The sequence below is a fragment of the Heliangelus exortis genome, chromosome 11 (genome assembly GCF_036169615.1).
Source record: "Heliangelus exortis chromosome 11, bHelExo1.hap1, whole genome shotgun sequence".
In the NCBI taxonomy this organism is placed as follows: Eukaryota; Metazoa; Chordata; class Aves; order Apodiformes; family Trochilidae; genus Heliangelus; species Heliangelus exortis.
In genome coordinates, this window is record NC_092432.1 from 2863104 (window position 1) to 2878451 (window position 15348).

The following is a 15348-nucleotide window of genomic DNA, read 5'->3' on the forward strand; positions in this document are numbered from 1 at the left end:
ACACAATTCAGAAGAACCCCTCCAACCATCTTTACTCAAAGAAGTTACATCTGTATCTACTTCACAGGAAAATAATGGACTCTTAGGTGAAAACACCAACCACTGTTCCACTGTCAAGCCAAGAAATGCAGCCTGCGAGGTGACCTGCATCTCCCTTTGTCTTTCAGCTAGGGACAAAAATTCCCCCAGGCTCCTGATGTCCTTGATCCTGGCATCTGTGCTTAATTTCATCTGGAGCCACTGCCTCCACAGTTTAGGGAAGCATCCCCTGAATTTTCCTGATTTGGGCAGAGCAGGAGGGCAGCCAGGCTGCTCCCCGTCTCTGTTCTGATTTCAGGACATTCCCCAAACACAAATCCTTGCATTGCACTGGATAAACTTCCATGTGTTTCTAAAGCAAGGGCAGCCTGTTTTCTTTCCTCAGCCCTCACAAAGTTGTGTATTTAGCTCAAGTTTCTGATTTAAAAGGAGAAACTAATGTGATCAGACTGGATTTCACTGACAATGTCCAACCATGACTAAGTCAGCTGAGACTCTTCCCAAGAAGGAAGGAAACCACAAAAAGGTTTCTGCAGGAGCCTTCAGTGTTTATGCAACCAATCTCTTCTGTGGATTTCCATCATCTTTTAAGAAACCACATAGCTGAAAACATGACACCCATCACCCAGGTGGAGGAAGAAAACTCTGGTTTGGGTTTTGCAAAATGTAAGCTGAAGGCGGTTGGGATCTTATTGCATCAAATCTGAACAGCTGAGATGATCAGGGGTGGAAATGTGTGGGTGAGGAGAGAAATGCTCCTGCTGGAAAACCCTTGCTTCAGTGTGGTGATGATCACACTTGTGATTGATGTCCATGAAACGAGCTGAGACATCACAGTGGTGCTCTGCAGGTTTGTGGTGAGCTTGTGCTGACCCACCAGAGGGTCTTTGGTGGTCTGGTCTGGAGAGCAGAAGCTGTGACTGGGGTCCAGGATGGTGGTCACTGGGCTTTCATCACCAGCTCTTCCAGAGCCTTCTCCCTCTGATTGCCACAGAGCAAAAGAACTTCTTTGATTTCATTTTGCTGGAACCCCATATCGTTAAACTGAGACAACAAATGCAAGAATTCAGCTGCCTGGAGGGGGAAGGAAGAGAAAGGAGGGATGTTATCATGGGGCTGGGGGGAATGGATTTATGTGGAGTTGCAGCAGGACCAGGTTGGGTGACAAGGCTGCAGCCAGACACCCTGGCTGGGCTGCTTTACCACTGAAGGGCACTCCTGGTGCCACAGCCAGGGCACACACCTTGCTGCCAGCACCAGCACCCAGAAGTGTGCCTTTACATTAACCTTTTACATCAGAAATATTTATTCAAGGCAGCCTCTATCTTCATTTATTCCTTATCAAGTTTAATCTGAATTCCAGACAAGTGTTTCCTGCCCTACAAACAAGACTGAGGAAAGGCAGCGAGCAGAAGCTGAAATCTGTTTGCCCAGCTTCCCCTTTGGCTCAGGCTGGGCCCCAGCACCACACCATCTCCTGGAGCCTTTTCTCAAAAAATAACCCCCTGGCTGACACCAAGACCTGGGCACCCTCCTGCTGCTACAGCCCTAACAGGGGGTGAGGTGGCAATGCCCTGGGCTGGTGCCATTGCATCCAACACCACCAAGCCCCAAATCCCCAGCAGCTTTCATAGAATCATAGAATCATAGAATAGGCTGGGTTGGAAGGGACCTCAGAGATCATCGAGTCCAACCCTTGAACAACTACCGCCACAGTCACCAGCCCATGGCACTGAGTGCCATATCGAGTCGCTTTTTAAATGTCTCCAGGGACGAAGAGTCCACCACCTCCCCAGGCAGCCCGTTCCAATGTCTGATCACCCTTTCCGTGAAAAAATTCTTTCTAATATCCAATCTGAACTTCCCCCGGCACAATTTAAGACCATGCCCTCTTGTCTTGCTGAGAGTTGCCTGGGAAAAGAGACCAACCCCCACCTGGCTCCAACCTCCTTTCAGGGAGTTGTAGAGAGTGATGAGGTCTCCCCTGAGCCTCCTCTTCTCCAGGCTGAACACCCCCAGCTCCCTCAGCCTCTCCTCATAGGATCTGTGTTCGAGTCCCTTCACCAGCCCAGTTGCCTCCTTTGGACCTGTTCGAGGACCTCAATATCCTTCTTGAACTGAGGGGCCCAGAACTGGACACAGGACTCGAGGTGTGGCCTTACCAGGGCTGAGCACAGGGGCAGAATCCCTTCCCTGGACCTGCTGGCCACGCTGTTCCTGATCCAGGCCAGGATGCCATTGGCCTTCTTGGCCACCTGGGCACACTGCTGGCTCATGTTCAGCTTCCTGTCAATCCTTTTCTCCCACCCCAACTCTTTGCTGCCCTCAGAAGGAGACTGGTGATGGGGAGCAGCACCCAGAGGGCCACCAAGGTTCTTCTCTGTGGGGGTGGATGCAAAAGGGAAGCTGGGAGGGAGTCAGGATTCTCTGTGCAGGGGCTGAGCCAGCATGGGGCTTGCACGGTGGGGTGACAGGATCTGGCTCTCACCTTTTTCTCTGAGTACTGGAACATCTCCATGGCCTCCTCCACCTGCCCTTCCTCGTAGCCCTGCTTCAGCAGCCTGTCACAGGCACTCAGGTAGCTCAGGAACTGCAGAAGAAGACAACCAGGGTTAATCCAACCTTGCAGACACGGGGAGCAAGTGCATTCAGGAGCTCTCTGTGCCACGTGAAGGACCTGGGCCACAACTGTCCTGCTGGCTCCTGTCTGATGTTCAGCCAGGGCTGTCTGTTTGTGTCTGTCTGTCTGTCTGTCTGTCTGTCAGCAGGATTCCCATTGTGAGAAGAAAATGTCTTGGTGTCCCCCCCCTACACTCCCAAGGTGGGAATGGGAATAAAACAGAGAGAGGCTGAGGAACCAAGCAAAAACTTCTGAACCATGGGAGATCCAGCAGGCTGGGGGTGAAGCAGAACCTCTCCTGGTGAGATGGCTGCTCTCAGTGGACCCAGCACCCCTTTCACGTGCTGGGGTTCAGGCACCCCTGGGTTCACTCCAGGGTCCACCCCAGGGGAGCCCTGTGTGCTGTCATTACCAAAAGTAAACAGTTATTTTTGGCTTCCCTCATTGTTCTTGGAGTGCTGACAGCACTATTCCCAGCAGTACCATTTAAATACCACCAGAATCATTCACTGTCCAAAAACATATGGGACAGACAATAATAAATGAGCTATACAATAGCAGGGGGGATAAAAACATCCCACAAGTCTCCCCAAAGCCAGGCTGTCTTCTTCCAAGGTGAAGCTGATCCATATTTCCTTAGATCCACCTTAGCACAGACCTCCCCCCAGCACCACTGCAGCCAAGGAGGATTCAGTGAAAGACCACAAAACGTATGAAAATGCCAAAAAAAGCCCTTCAAACATCAAGTTGATCTTGTCTGGCTAAAGAGCAGAGCAAGAATTTGAAGAAATCTCAGCCCTAAGAAGCAGGTTATTATGACAGACACTGGCATTCAGAACCTGATCTGATTTTCCTCATTACCTTATAAATGAACACCCCAGCTTATTGCTGTATTTTCTTGCCTGGTCACAGCAGGGACAGCTGAATCTCCCCTCTTGCAGCTTAAAGCCATTGCCCCATGTCCTGTCACCACATGCTCTTGCAAAAAGTCCCTCCCCAGCTTTCTTGTAGGTCCCCCTCAGGTACTGGAATGCAGCTAAAAGATCTACTTGGAGACTCCCAGATAATTACAGGGGGTTCCCCAGGAAAAGAGCTCTCAAAGCTTGCAGGGAGTCCCTGGTTGCTCCAGCATGGGGAGCTTGTGCTTTGGAGGGAGCCCAGACAAATCTCCAAGGAATTTGTACAGTCCTGCTCTGCCAGGATGAGCCATGGCAATAACCATATGAATCTAACAGCTGGGGAAAAATTATCTGCAAAAAAGTTCCCATATACGGGAGCAAAATTTGTACTTCAAAAGGACACCCTGCTCCACACAACAGCTTGAACAGACAGCCAGACCTGCCTGTTATTCCTTGCTGAAAAGCTGTGGGCAGCTCTCTGCTATTTTATCCCAGCAGACGTGTGATCTGATGGAAAAACCCTGTCAGCTGAGGCCTGACAATAAAGTGGGGGACCCAAGGCCATCAGAAGCCCACCCCAAGCAGACAGCCATCCCTTCCTTCATGGAAAAAAAAAAAAAAAAAAAAAAAGAAAAAAATCCAGATTTTCTTTACCAAAAGAGCCCCGTGCCAGCTCCACCCACCTGACTTAAGCTTTGCTTTCCTGTCTTCTGGAGGGTGAGGATGGCTTTACGGGTGGGGTAGCCCAGGGCTGTGACAGGCTCGATGAGGTCTCTCTCCTCTTGGCTCAGTGCTGAGAGCAGATCAGCTGCTGAGTCTGGCTGAGATCTGTGGCAACTCAGAGGTCGTGCTGGGGTGGAGGCAGGGGGCAGGCAGGTGTAGGGACTGAGGGACTGCAAGATAAAAACCCAACAGATGATGGTCTTGCTCCAGTGAAATGATGTTAAACAACCCAGGACTGTTTTTCCAACACCAGCAGTTACCTTGCTCTCTCCAGAAAAGGAAAATTCCCCTGCATGGAATGAGCCCCCTTGGGCATCAAAGGAGCCTGGACTTAATTAAATCCAGGCTCAGCTGCAGATACAGATCTGAGAAACCAGTGCTCAGAAGGCTTCATGGGCAGCAAAACCAGCCTCCTCCTTTCCCTGGGGATCCCAGTCATGTCCCCAAATGTTGTCCCCACGTTGTCTGTGGGCAGGAGGTGCAGCAGCCAGGGCAGGAGGAGCCTCTCCTGATGCCCCATTTCTGCCCATGATATTTATCAAATATATTTAAGGTTAGAAAGCCACCTCCAGAAATGACCTTGTGCATAGCTGGAGTACCAAGCTTTAGTATTTGGTATGATCCATGTGTAAGAGCAGCTGAGCAGGGGGGGCAATGGATTAGCAATTAGTTGCAACAGCTGTTTAGTGTATAAATACACAGGGGTATTTAATCTTTCCTTAATTACCTTCCCACTAATGCAACTACATATAAATAACCCATCCTTTTATGTTCCTCAGGGGGGTTTAATTGCAGGTTTTTAAGTAATTCAACTCTCCAAGTAGCTGGCTGAGATGTGATTTCTTAAAAAACGTGGTGCAATTCAGGCTTAAGGTGATGGGAAGCAGAATTTACTCCATCACACCACGTTGCTGTCTCTGTCATTAAACAACTGGTGTTTCCAGGAAGACTGAATTCTAAAGTTTCCTACAAAAGACATGATAGCTGTAAGGGGGCATTTCTACAAACTCTGTTTATATCTGTTAGTAGGGGAGGGAAATGGAAAGGATAAAGGGGTAAAAACCTTACTTTGCTTTTTTTGTTGGTTTGGTGGGTTTTTTTCAGTGTTTCAATTGAAAACCAAATTCAGATGACTTGCAAAACAGGGATGTTTTGGTTAGGACCAAACTTATTAAAAACTCATCAGCAATTTCCCACAGTTTCAGTGCTCCCAAAGCTTCATTTTGGTTCCATTTGGGCTGGCCAGGCACCAGCCAACGGGACCGATTCCACGCCCTCCACCCCCCCTCCTGTCTCAGCACCAAGTAAAAGGCTGTCAGAAGAAAAACATCTCACCGGCACCGTGGGCTTGTGCTGTTTGATTGGGGGGATCCTGGCTGGAGGAGTTGGCACCAAAGTCCCCAGGTGGGATGTCCCTGGCCTTGGCTCATACTTGGTGCTGCAGCTGGTGCTGGGGCGCTGGGGAAGCACCGAGATGCTTCTGCTCTCCGAGGAGGCTCTGTTCAAAGGATGCACCAAAGCAGCCAGTTTCCTCCTGGCTGCTTCCAACTCGTTCTTCATGTTGTTAAATATCACCATGGATCTTCTCTGCTTGCTCTGCTCCGGGCTGGCTGAGTTGTGGCTGTTGTTCTCCAGGGGGGGCTCCAGCAAACCGGGTGACGTCTTCGGTCGGGTCTGGTAAAAGCCGGGACGCAGAGGCACAACTCTCCCAGAGCTTCTCCTCCTGGAAAACTTGTCATCCTTCTCACTCTCTTCCCAGGAGGTCGAGGAGTATTCATCATCCTCTAAGTACCCATCCTCATCTGAGTGCCAGGTCTCACTCTCAGTGTCAGACAAGACCCCTCTGCCCTTGGTGTGTCCGTAGCCGCCGTCATCGGCAGCGCTCATGCTGACCGAGCGCCGCACCACCCCGTCCCGGGCTCTGCTCCCACAGCTCTCCGTGGGGTCCACCAGCAGCAGCCAGCAGGGAGGAGCTGTGGGGACAACTTCAGAGGTGACCCGATGGCCAGAGGTTTGCTGCTGGGAGGCCACCTCGACCCAGTAGAGCACTTTTCTTTCCAGTGAGAAATCGTGCTGCGGAAGAGCGAGGAGGAGTTGGTGAGGGCGCCTGAACATGGGGCATGGAGCAAAGTGTGTGCTCCATGAGGGCATCCTAAGATCTTCATCCTGCCCATATTGTTCACATGAATATCAGGACTGGCTGTGGGCACTGTGGATTGGGCAGTGCTAGCATCATCCCTATAAAGAATCCCTAAATTTATAGAATATAGAATGGTTTGGGTTGGAAGAGTCCTTAAAGATCATCTGGTTCCAACCCCCCTGCATGGGCAGGGACACCTTCCAGCAGATCAGGTTGCTCAAGGCCCCATCCAACCTGGCCTTCCACACTTCCAGGGAGAGGAGAGCCACAGCTTCCCTGAGCAGCCTCTGGCAGTGTCTCACCACCCTTTTATACTTTAAAAATATCTGGCCTACAAAGTTACTATTTTTTTGCACTGCAGCTACAATTCTTTCGGTGGGTGCTTTATGCTCTGGGGTGGTTTTGTGTCAGTTTGGCTACTGTGGAAGGGGTGCAGACATCCCCATTCCAGGCAGCTGCAGAGAGCCACAGCACCCAGCCTCAGGGCTTGCACCCAGATGGGTGTCAGAGCTCGTTTGTGGCACCTGACAGAGCCACCTCAGGTGTGGGGACTCAGGAGCCAGCAAAGGGGGAGATGCCACCTTGGGCAGAGGCAGACCAAGCTGCAGGAGTCTCCAGCAGCACTGGGGGCTCAGTTAGTTCCCAAACAGAGTCATCATTTCCATGTAGCAGGGCTTAAAATATGTGTGTTTGAGACTGAAATCTGAGGGTTTTCCTGGAACAAACAAACTCTGCCCGTCCCAGAGCGCTCCAAACAAGGTCTCCTCCAGACAGGCAGGCAAGTACATTCACAGCCCAGGAATGCTGGTTTTACTGCTCTCTGCCACTCACCAGCTTTGGACCCAAACCAGCTTCCCCACACCACTGATATCCCCTTGAGCATCCCCCCAAAAGTGCCTGCAGAGGAGACTCACCATGGTGCTCACGAGGATGTCGGTGCAGTCGGGGAGCTCCATGGCTGGGGCAGTGATCAAAGGGTTCTCTCCCCCAGAGTCCCCGTTGAGGCTCCAGGTGGTCCTGAAGGGAACTTCATCCAGGTAGCTCATAGCTGCTGCCTGGTTCTGTGCTGCCAGAGGAAGGGATGAAACAGAACTGTGAAAGGCAGGACTGGCACTTTCTGTCTTGAGTGGAAAGAGAGGAAGATGAGGCATTCCAAGTGGTGCTGGTGCAAGGAATGCAGCCCTTGGGGTTGCTGCCAGATGGGTAAAAACTGCAGTGTGCAGTGCCCAGGTTTGCAAATTCTTAATTAGTGATACTGAGAAGATGTGTCTGAACTGACCTTTGCTGTTCTGAGCCTGAGCCAGCAGGACCTGACCAAGCTTACAGCTTCATTAGGCAAAGATCCTAAGGGTTTTCTCTTCCATTTCCACCTCCATGCATGTTTCAGGGACAGACCAGGCACTTCTTCTCATTACCAAGGTACAAAGTGCAGGCAAGGAGGACACCTCACAGGTCTGGGTGACCCAAGTGTGGTCATAGAGCTTGTGTGCTCGTGTGTCACACGGAGCAACCCCAGGGGAGCCAGAGCAAGGGCAGCCCTACAGCAGCTTCCTGGAGCACCAGGCAAGTTTCTGTGACTGACAGCTGTCAAATGAGCCCATTTTAAGGCCAGGTTAGCTTTTAGGAACCACTGAGTCAGTTTAAGCACAGTCGTGTTTTTTAGATCAAGAATAGCAAGGGAGAGAGAAAAATTTTGATGGAACTGGGAACAGTGGCATGGAAAATATTACTGCAATATTACAATGTAGCAACCAGCTCTGTATAAATGTCTCAATTTAATAAAAAGCCACTACTTGCTGCACAAAGCCTCACACACCCAGCATGCAAATAGCTGTCTTTATATATTGTCAGCTGCCCAGAGCTGATGACCAGGCTGCCACAAATTCTGCTACCTGCAGCCTGTGCCTGCTCACCCCAGAGCCCTCAAAACTCACCCTCAAGACAAACAGTAAGTATTTGGGGTGCTATTCCTTTGTGCTTTTACCAGTTCTTTATGTTTAAGATTATTGGCAGATTAATGTAAACACGGAAAGAAAAGCTGCCTGTTTAATGCAAAACTAAGAGTCTACAATGGGAAATGGCATCCAAGGTAGTTTCTTCTGTTAGCACAGACTAACAAACTGCTTCCAGACCACCACACACCATTGCCCAGTGCAGCTCAGAGGGTTTGAGCAGGGTGACAAGGGTTGTCACTCTCCTGCTTACGCAGCAGGCAGAGCCCCTTAACCAGCTTTGCAGCTCCCGCACGTGTCCTGCTGCTCACACGCGACACAGGCAACGTGCTGGGAGCCCACACAGAGCCAGGCCATCTGCTCCCCAGCCTAAGAGGGCTCAGCCTAAGTTCCATCCCACGTCAGAGCTGACAAAGAAAGTGTGAAAACATCTGGAAGCAAAGCCACCTTCCCCCAGTGCTCAGCAGCTGCTTGGCGCGCGGCTGAGATCAGCTCTACCCAAACGCCAGGAGGCATCGACTGCTGCCCCCTGTTTTGGGGGCAAAAGAAAGGAGTTTCTCCTTGTTTGGTGCTTTGAATGCCTCAGGTTGGTTTTAAAGGTGAGTTTAAGGGCTAAGGATGGGTTGTGAATGGAGCTGAAGTCAGGCTGAAGTACAGAGAGATGATGGTAGCACGTTGGGTTTTGCTGCACGTTGTGCTTTGCTGCACGTTGTGCTCCAAGAAGGCTCCTACAGGGCTACCCCAGATTTTTTTCTTATATTTAAATTAAACTTTCTATGTTGCAGCTTGTCCCCTCATCCTGCCACTGGCAGCTACTGAGAAGAGTCTGGCTCCACCTTCCTTGCACCCACCCTTTAGATACTTGTGGGCATTTACAAGATTTCCCCTCAGCCTTCTCTTCTCCAAGCTAAAGAGTCCCAGCTCTCTCAGCCTTTCTTTTTAAGAGGGAAGCTCCAATCCCAATCATCTTTGTTGCCCCCCACTGGACTCTCCAGCACTTCCCTGTCTCTCTGGAACTGGGGAGCCCAGAACTGGATGCAGTATTCCAGCTGTGGCCTCATCATGGCAGAGTAGAGGGAGAATTCCCAAAACAGCTATTTATAAAAAAAGCACATTGGGGTGAGGAGTGGTAACAAAACCACTCCTGGGCAAGAATGAGAGAAGGGCAGTGGTAAACACCAACTTACACCAGAAAGCAACTCCTACAAGGGTTTACCCAAACCATAACCCTAACCCTAACCCTCATCTGCTTCCTGCCATCCCATTTTGACAGCAAAGACCCAGGCTGGCACACGAACAATTTCCTACCGGGAAGAAGCTGCACCTGACAAGAATGAGAAACCTGAAGGGAGCTGGGAAGGAGTAGGATGCAAATAAATCACAGGAACTCCTAGCAAACAAACCCCTCTTCTGGGCTAAATTGTTTTTTAAAACTTGAAGAGTAGGAAATCCTAGAGGAAATGGCAGGAAATATTATGCAGTCAGATAAATTCGCATCTTAACTCTGAACACACAAGGGTGTGCTCACCCAGTTAAGGTTTTAATCACTCCTCTTCCATCTGCAGCTTCAACAACTTCCTCACTACAAATATAAAATATAAAAATATAAAACCTTTTAATGCAGATGGCAGTAGACAAGAGCAAATACATAGAACCAACCACAGAAAGCCAGAGATTGAAGCATACCTAAATCTACATCCTCTGCTGGCATCTTCCAGTCCTGTTTTTATTAAGAATACAAAATTCTCCTTACCATCAGACAGCAGGGAGCTCCTCTGGCAGAAAAGGGCTGCTTTTCCACTGCCTCCTTGGCTCTTTAAATTCTTGCAGTGTCAGACAAGCAGCTGACTTTGACAGTTTTAAGATTATGGCAGCTTAAGCAGTTAGCCTGCCTCATCAGCCAGGCTGATGGGATAAGGAGCCTATTTACGCAGAGCATCCTCCAGTCACTAAGCTTCCTGAACTCAGAGAGTTGTTTCCACAATTATTTTTCATGCTATCTGAACTTTTGAGACTCCCCAGGCTCTAACCCAGGCCTATGCCTTGGAGGAACTGAAGGCTGAAGTGGGAAGGAGGGAGAGGAGGATGTAAAGACAGAAAAATCAGAAATCTTACCTCCAGGAGACTTCATTTCTACTTTGGAGTTGTGTTTGTGCTAAGACAAACCTCTCCCTCGGAGTAAAAACACTTCAAACAAAAAGAAATAATTGTCTTTTTCACTATTTATTCAACAACTTACAAAATAGAGCTGTGGTTTTTAATCAAGTACTATATACATGAGCAGTCCCTGTACAAAAATAGCTATATAGGCAAAAACAATTCCAGGCACTCAGATGTCACATTTGTTGTTTTGTTGTTTTTTTCCCCAGAAGGCTTATTCATCAAACTTAAATGTATTCACATGGCTGCCTGACTTATTTCCCCACAACAGGGAATTTTTTCCAAGTTGTGGTATCAGTTTTAGTCCACAAAAGTAAAATGTGAACAGCTGCTTTACCCCTGTCTTGTTTGTGCTGCAGAATTTGTTACAAGTTGTCAATGGTTTGTTTCTACACACAAAAATACAGGAACTATTTTGACAGCAATGCTTGACATTTAAGGAGAAAAACACTTTTAGTAATGATCCTTTTTTTAAACTGCTTTCTTTCTGGAGATTTCACCATCTGGATTTAGGCTTCTAAAGATAAAAGCCACTAAAAATAGGGTGTTATTGTGGCACAAAGATCCTTGTCAACAATATTGCTTTATTAACATTGAGATTTGTTAACAAAAGCTCACAGCAGGACTCTAATTCCATCCCACCAGAGGTCTGGCAGCTCTGGGCTTGCTCAGATCTTTCCCTCCAGAGTCAGAGGAAAAAAAAAAAACATTTCTTACACTTGGTTCTTCAAGAACCAAAACAGAGGACAAGTTCCTCTTTGGACCCTTTCATATTTACACATCTGAGTATCCAGAAATATTCCTCCAAGGTTAAAATAATTTATTACTAAATTATCTGACAGCTGTGGCCCAAGTGTCATTTGTGGGGAGGCTTGGCAGAACCCATCCTGGAGGGATGCAGCTTCCTTCAGGGTGATCAGCAGGCACCAAGAACCTGTCCCATTCGTGCCTGGAACAGAGAGAATCTTGTCTGGGAGGAGAACTGGGCTCAGTTCTCAGTTTATACACTCACTAAAATACACAAAGTATTTTTTCATACCTGATTAATATGCAAACTACTATAAATTGTACTCAGAAACTTGTTCTTTCAAACAAAAAAGTGAAAATTCTGTGTACTGTTGTATTAAAGGAATCAGGACAACTTGCTGCATATATGGAAGTGACTGAACCAAAAAAGGGCCCCAGTTTTACAACCTCTACAAACAACATTTGCCATCACTGATAATGAAATGAAGACTTTTTTTTTCTTTTACCTGATCTGGATTAGAGCTGCTACAGAATGCTCAGCTTGCAAGTAATACTCTCTGAATGGCTGCAATAGATGGGCTAGAGGGAATTCAGCTGTTCAAACACACACAAAAAAAATCATTTCAGAAAGATCTTCCATTGTATTAAGCCCTGAAGACCCAAATTTGCAAATTTATTTGCTGCTCCCCAGCTGCAACCTGAAATCACTTCCCTAGAGTATTTATAAGGGACAATTTACATGTTTTTTACATCCTCACCAGAGCTGTCAGAGTCAAGACTTACAAAACTTTTCCTTTCTCTAAACACAGAGAACATAAGGACACTGAGTCTGTACAGATCACCCCAACCTCACTTGTGAAATCACCAGGGTAAAGCAGCTCGAGTGCTGGAAATCTTCAGTCTTTTCTGTTTATTTCAGCTTAATTCACAACCTCTGTTTTAAACCCTGTGCCTGCATTTTAACCTCAGTGTCTGCAAGATGTGGGTGTAGAAAATACCACCAAGGATGGCACGCAGGACTTACCTGGATCCCCAAAGAGCTTGGAATCAATTTCAAGTTTCTGCTGCAGTAGTTTTTCCCTTTCCTTCCTCTGTTTCTTTTCCATTTCTCTCTTCCTTTCCTCCTCTTGTTCTCCCTCCAACATGACCCTCAATGCTCTCTCCTCAGCTTCATAGAGCTCTGTGCGATTTTTGAGCAATGTTTTGAGACTCTCCACCTGGTTTTCAAATGCTTCATCAGCTGAGGGGGGTGGACAAACACCTAAACAGAGAGAAAACGTACTTAAATTTTTTTATTTCACTGAATTCAATTAACTTGTAGAACTTTCTGCTCTCAAGTCTGTTATCAGACTGGAGCTGGCAAATTCTCAGAAGAATTAACCCTGCTAACAACAAGAAAAACTCTTCTGTCAAGAAAGAGCCTGGAAATGTAAGCCCACAAGCCTTGTTTTCAGCATTTTACAGCTATTCTCACTCATAAAGAAACAGCTGCTTCCATCTGCACACACATCCTATTTCCCAGGTGCAGTATTAAAAGAAGTTTGGGAAAAATCTCCTCATTAACCTTTCCTGGCAGCTGCCTCTTTCCTCAGCTTCCGAAGCTTTTCCAAGCCACGAAGGATTTCCACCATCCTCTTGGTGTCTGCCTGTTTCTTCCTTACTTCAGATAAGACACTGTCTGCAGCAGCCTTAAGTTCTTGTTCCTAGGAAAGAAAGAAGGAAAAAAAAAAAACCAGGATAGGACTTGTGAAATCCCCTGTGTGTAGACAAGAATAAAATGGTGCTTTCAAAAAGATCAGTGAAGCACTAGAGAGCAGAGTAACATCCTTCACACAGCCATGGCAAGTAAGGCAAAAATCCAACCTGAGCTGTTATAGATAAAAGATGAGAGGCTTCAGAACACAAAAACAGGGGACAGGAAACTCATAAATTTGGGCCAATTAGCCAATGAGTTCATAAAGGCTGATGACACAGCCACAGGAAGTTGGGAAAAACATTAACAAGAAGCACAGCTCATCCCCACTCTACAGCTCAGCAACTGAAGGCCATGAACACACCACAGACTGAGCACAAAACCTTTCCCAGGGGCTGCTCTGTGCCACCCCAAGCAGCTGGCCCAGCTCTTTGGCTGATAGCCAACACAAAGGTGACAACAGCAAGGTGGTTTGGTGACATTTTTTTTGTTTTTTGTTTGTTTGCTTTGGATCTTCTTCCCTCCCAGGCAAGACCAAAAATTCTTGCAAAGCATCTTTTAACACAGATGCAGCCCCTGGGCAAGGGTAACAGCTACTGAAGCAGCCCTGACCACAGAAACACCTCAAACCCCAACTGCCAAAGCCCAGGACACGGGTGGCAAGGCTGAGATGCCCACCGAGGCTTTACAGGAGGAAGCAGCAGCGTGGGCTGTCAGCCTGTGAGTGGAACCCACGCAGCACCCAGGTGGCACCTACTGACCCGGGAGGTCCTTAGCCAGGGTGGGGGGCAGGCCCAGCCCGCTCCGGGCCCGGTACCAGAGAGGATGAGTTCGGTCGGAACCGTACCCGGTTCTTCTCCTCCACCTCCTGGATGCACTTAGCCCGCCACTGGTCGATCTTGGCCTCCCGCTCCGCAGCCCGCGCCTTCTCCTCCTCCTCGGCCGCTTTGGCTTCTTGCTTCCTGCGCTGCAGCCTCAGCCTCCTCTTCCTCGCCTTCTCCGCCTTCCTCCGCAGCGTTTCCCGGTAGCCGGGTTCCCTCAGGGGCCGCACGATCTCCTGCAGCTCCCGCCGCGCCTCCTCCGCCTCCTCCCGCACCTCCTCCCATCCCGCCTCATCCCCCTCCTCCTCCCGCCGCCTCAGGGCCCGGCACAGCGCGCTCAGCCGGGACACCGGGCCCAGGGCCCGCACCGCCAGCTCCCGGGCACTGCTGGGGTTGGCGGCTACCGGAGGAGGAGGAGGTGGCGGAGGAGGAAGGGCCCGGCGGCGGCTCAGGAACTGCGAGAGCCAGAGCTCGTCCTGCTGCCGCTGGGCCGCCGCCGCCTCCTCCTCAGACAGCGGCCGCGGGGCGAACGGCGGAGCCGCCGGGAAATAGGAGCTGCCTCCCGGAGGGAAGCGCGGCCCCGCCTCACCTTCAGGCCGGACCGGCGGGAGCGGAGGCAGGAGGAAAGGCGGAGGGAGAGCCGGGGTTAAGGGAGCCGGGCGGGAGGAGAAGGGAGCGGCGGGAGGCGGGAAAGGCCGGAACGGGGGAAGCGGCGGAGGAGGAAAGCGGCCCGCGAAGGGAGGCGGCTGCGCCATCTTGGTAGGCTGCGGGACCACCGAGAGCCGCGCTGCAGCGCCACCTAGCGGCTGGGAGGAGCCTCCCTTCCGCGGAGACGGAGGAAAAGGAGGGGAGAAAAAAGTTAAAAAGAGGGAAGGGAAAAGTAAAAAGAGGGGAGGGAAAAGTAAAAAGAGGGGAGGGGAAAGTAAAAAGAGGGGAGGGGAAAGTAAAAAGAGGGGAGGGGAAAGTAAAAAGAGGGGAGGGGAAAGTAAAAAGAGGGGAGGGGAAAGTAAAAAGAGGGGAGGGGAAAGTAAAAAGAGGGGAGGGGAAAGTAAAAAGAGGGGAGGGAAAAGTAAAAAGGGGAGGGAAAAGTAAAAAGAGGGGAGGGGAAAAAAAAGAGGGGAGGGGAAAAAAAAGAGGGGAGGGGAAAAAAAAGAGGGGAGGGGAAAAAAAAGAGGGGAGGGGAAAAAAAAGAGGGGAGGGGAAAAAAAAGAGGGGAGGGGAAAAAAAAAGAGGGGAGGGAAAAATAAAAAGAGGGGAGGAAAAAATAAAAAGAGGAGAGGGGAAAAAAAGGGGGGAGGGGAAAATAAAAAGGGGGGAGGGGAAAATAAAAAGGGGGGAGGGGAAAATAAAAAGAGGGGAGGAAAAAATAAAAAGAGGGGAGGGAAAAAGGAGGGCAGAAAGGAGAGAAAAAGGAGAAGGGCAGGCAGAGGAGAGGGCCTGCCCACCTCTCAGCCTTCCCAGACCCTATTCATACAGATCTGCTTCAAAAACCAACCAACCAACCAAAAAAAATCTGAAAAAGCTCCACATACCCATAAAATTTACATTTCCTTG

General features: G+C 49.3%; 2 protein-coding genes across 4 annotated transcripts; both read right to left on the reverse strand.

Annotated features, from left to right (window-relative positions):
• Window positions 1-6: 6 nt before the first annotated feature.
• On the reverse strand, window positions 7-11406 carry UBAP1L (ubiquitin associated protein 1 like). Of its 3 annotated transcripts, XM_071754178.1 has the most exons (7): window positions 11361-11406; window positions 10489-10560; window positions 7336-7487; window positions 5617-6354; window positions 4242-4451; window positions 2528-2629; window positions 7-1113 (listed from the first exon to the last, which is right to left on the reverse strand). In XM_071754178.1, exons 2-7 carry the CDS (start codon window positions 10502-10504, stop codon window positions 979-981), a joined length of 1353 nt encoding a protein of 450 aa, XP_071610279.1. In that variant the 5' UTR covers window positions 10505-10560; window positions 11361-11406; the 3' UTR covers window positions 7-978. The 3 variants fall into 3 exon arrangements, with proteins under 3 accessions (XP_071610279.1, XP_071610282.1, XP_071610280.1); XM_071754181.1 differs by lacking the exons at window positions 10489-10560; window positions 11361-11406 and adding an exon at window positions 10127-10405; XM_071754179.1 differs by lacking the exons at window positions 10489-10560; window positions 11361-11406 and having other exon boundaries at window positions 7336-7924.
• Window positions 10578-14646, reverse strand: PDCD7 (programmed cell death 7). Its single transcript, XM_071754182.1, has 5 exons — window positions 13821-14646; window positions 12845-12983; window positions 12305-12541; window positions 11787-11874; window positions 10578-11482 (listed from the first exon to the last, which is right to left on the reverse strand). Exons 1-5 carry the CDS (start codon window positions 14547-14549, stop codon window positions 11365-11367), a joined length of 1311 nt encoding a protein of 436 aa, XP_071610283.1. The 5' UTR covers window positions 14550-14646; the 3' UTR covers window positions 10578-11364.
• Between the last annotated feature and the right edge of the window lie 702 nt (window positions 14647-15348).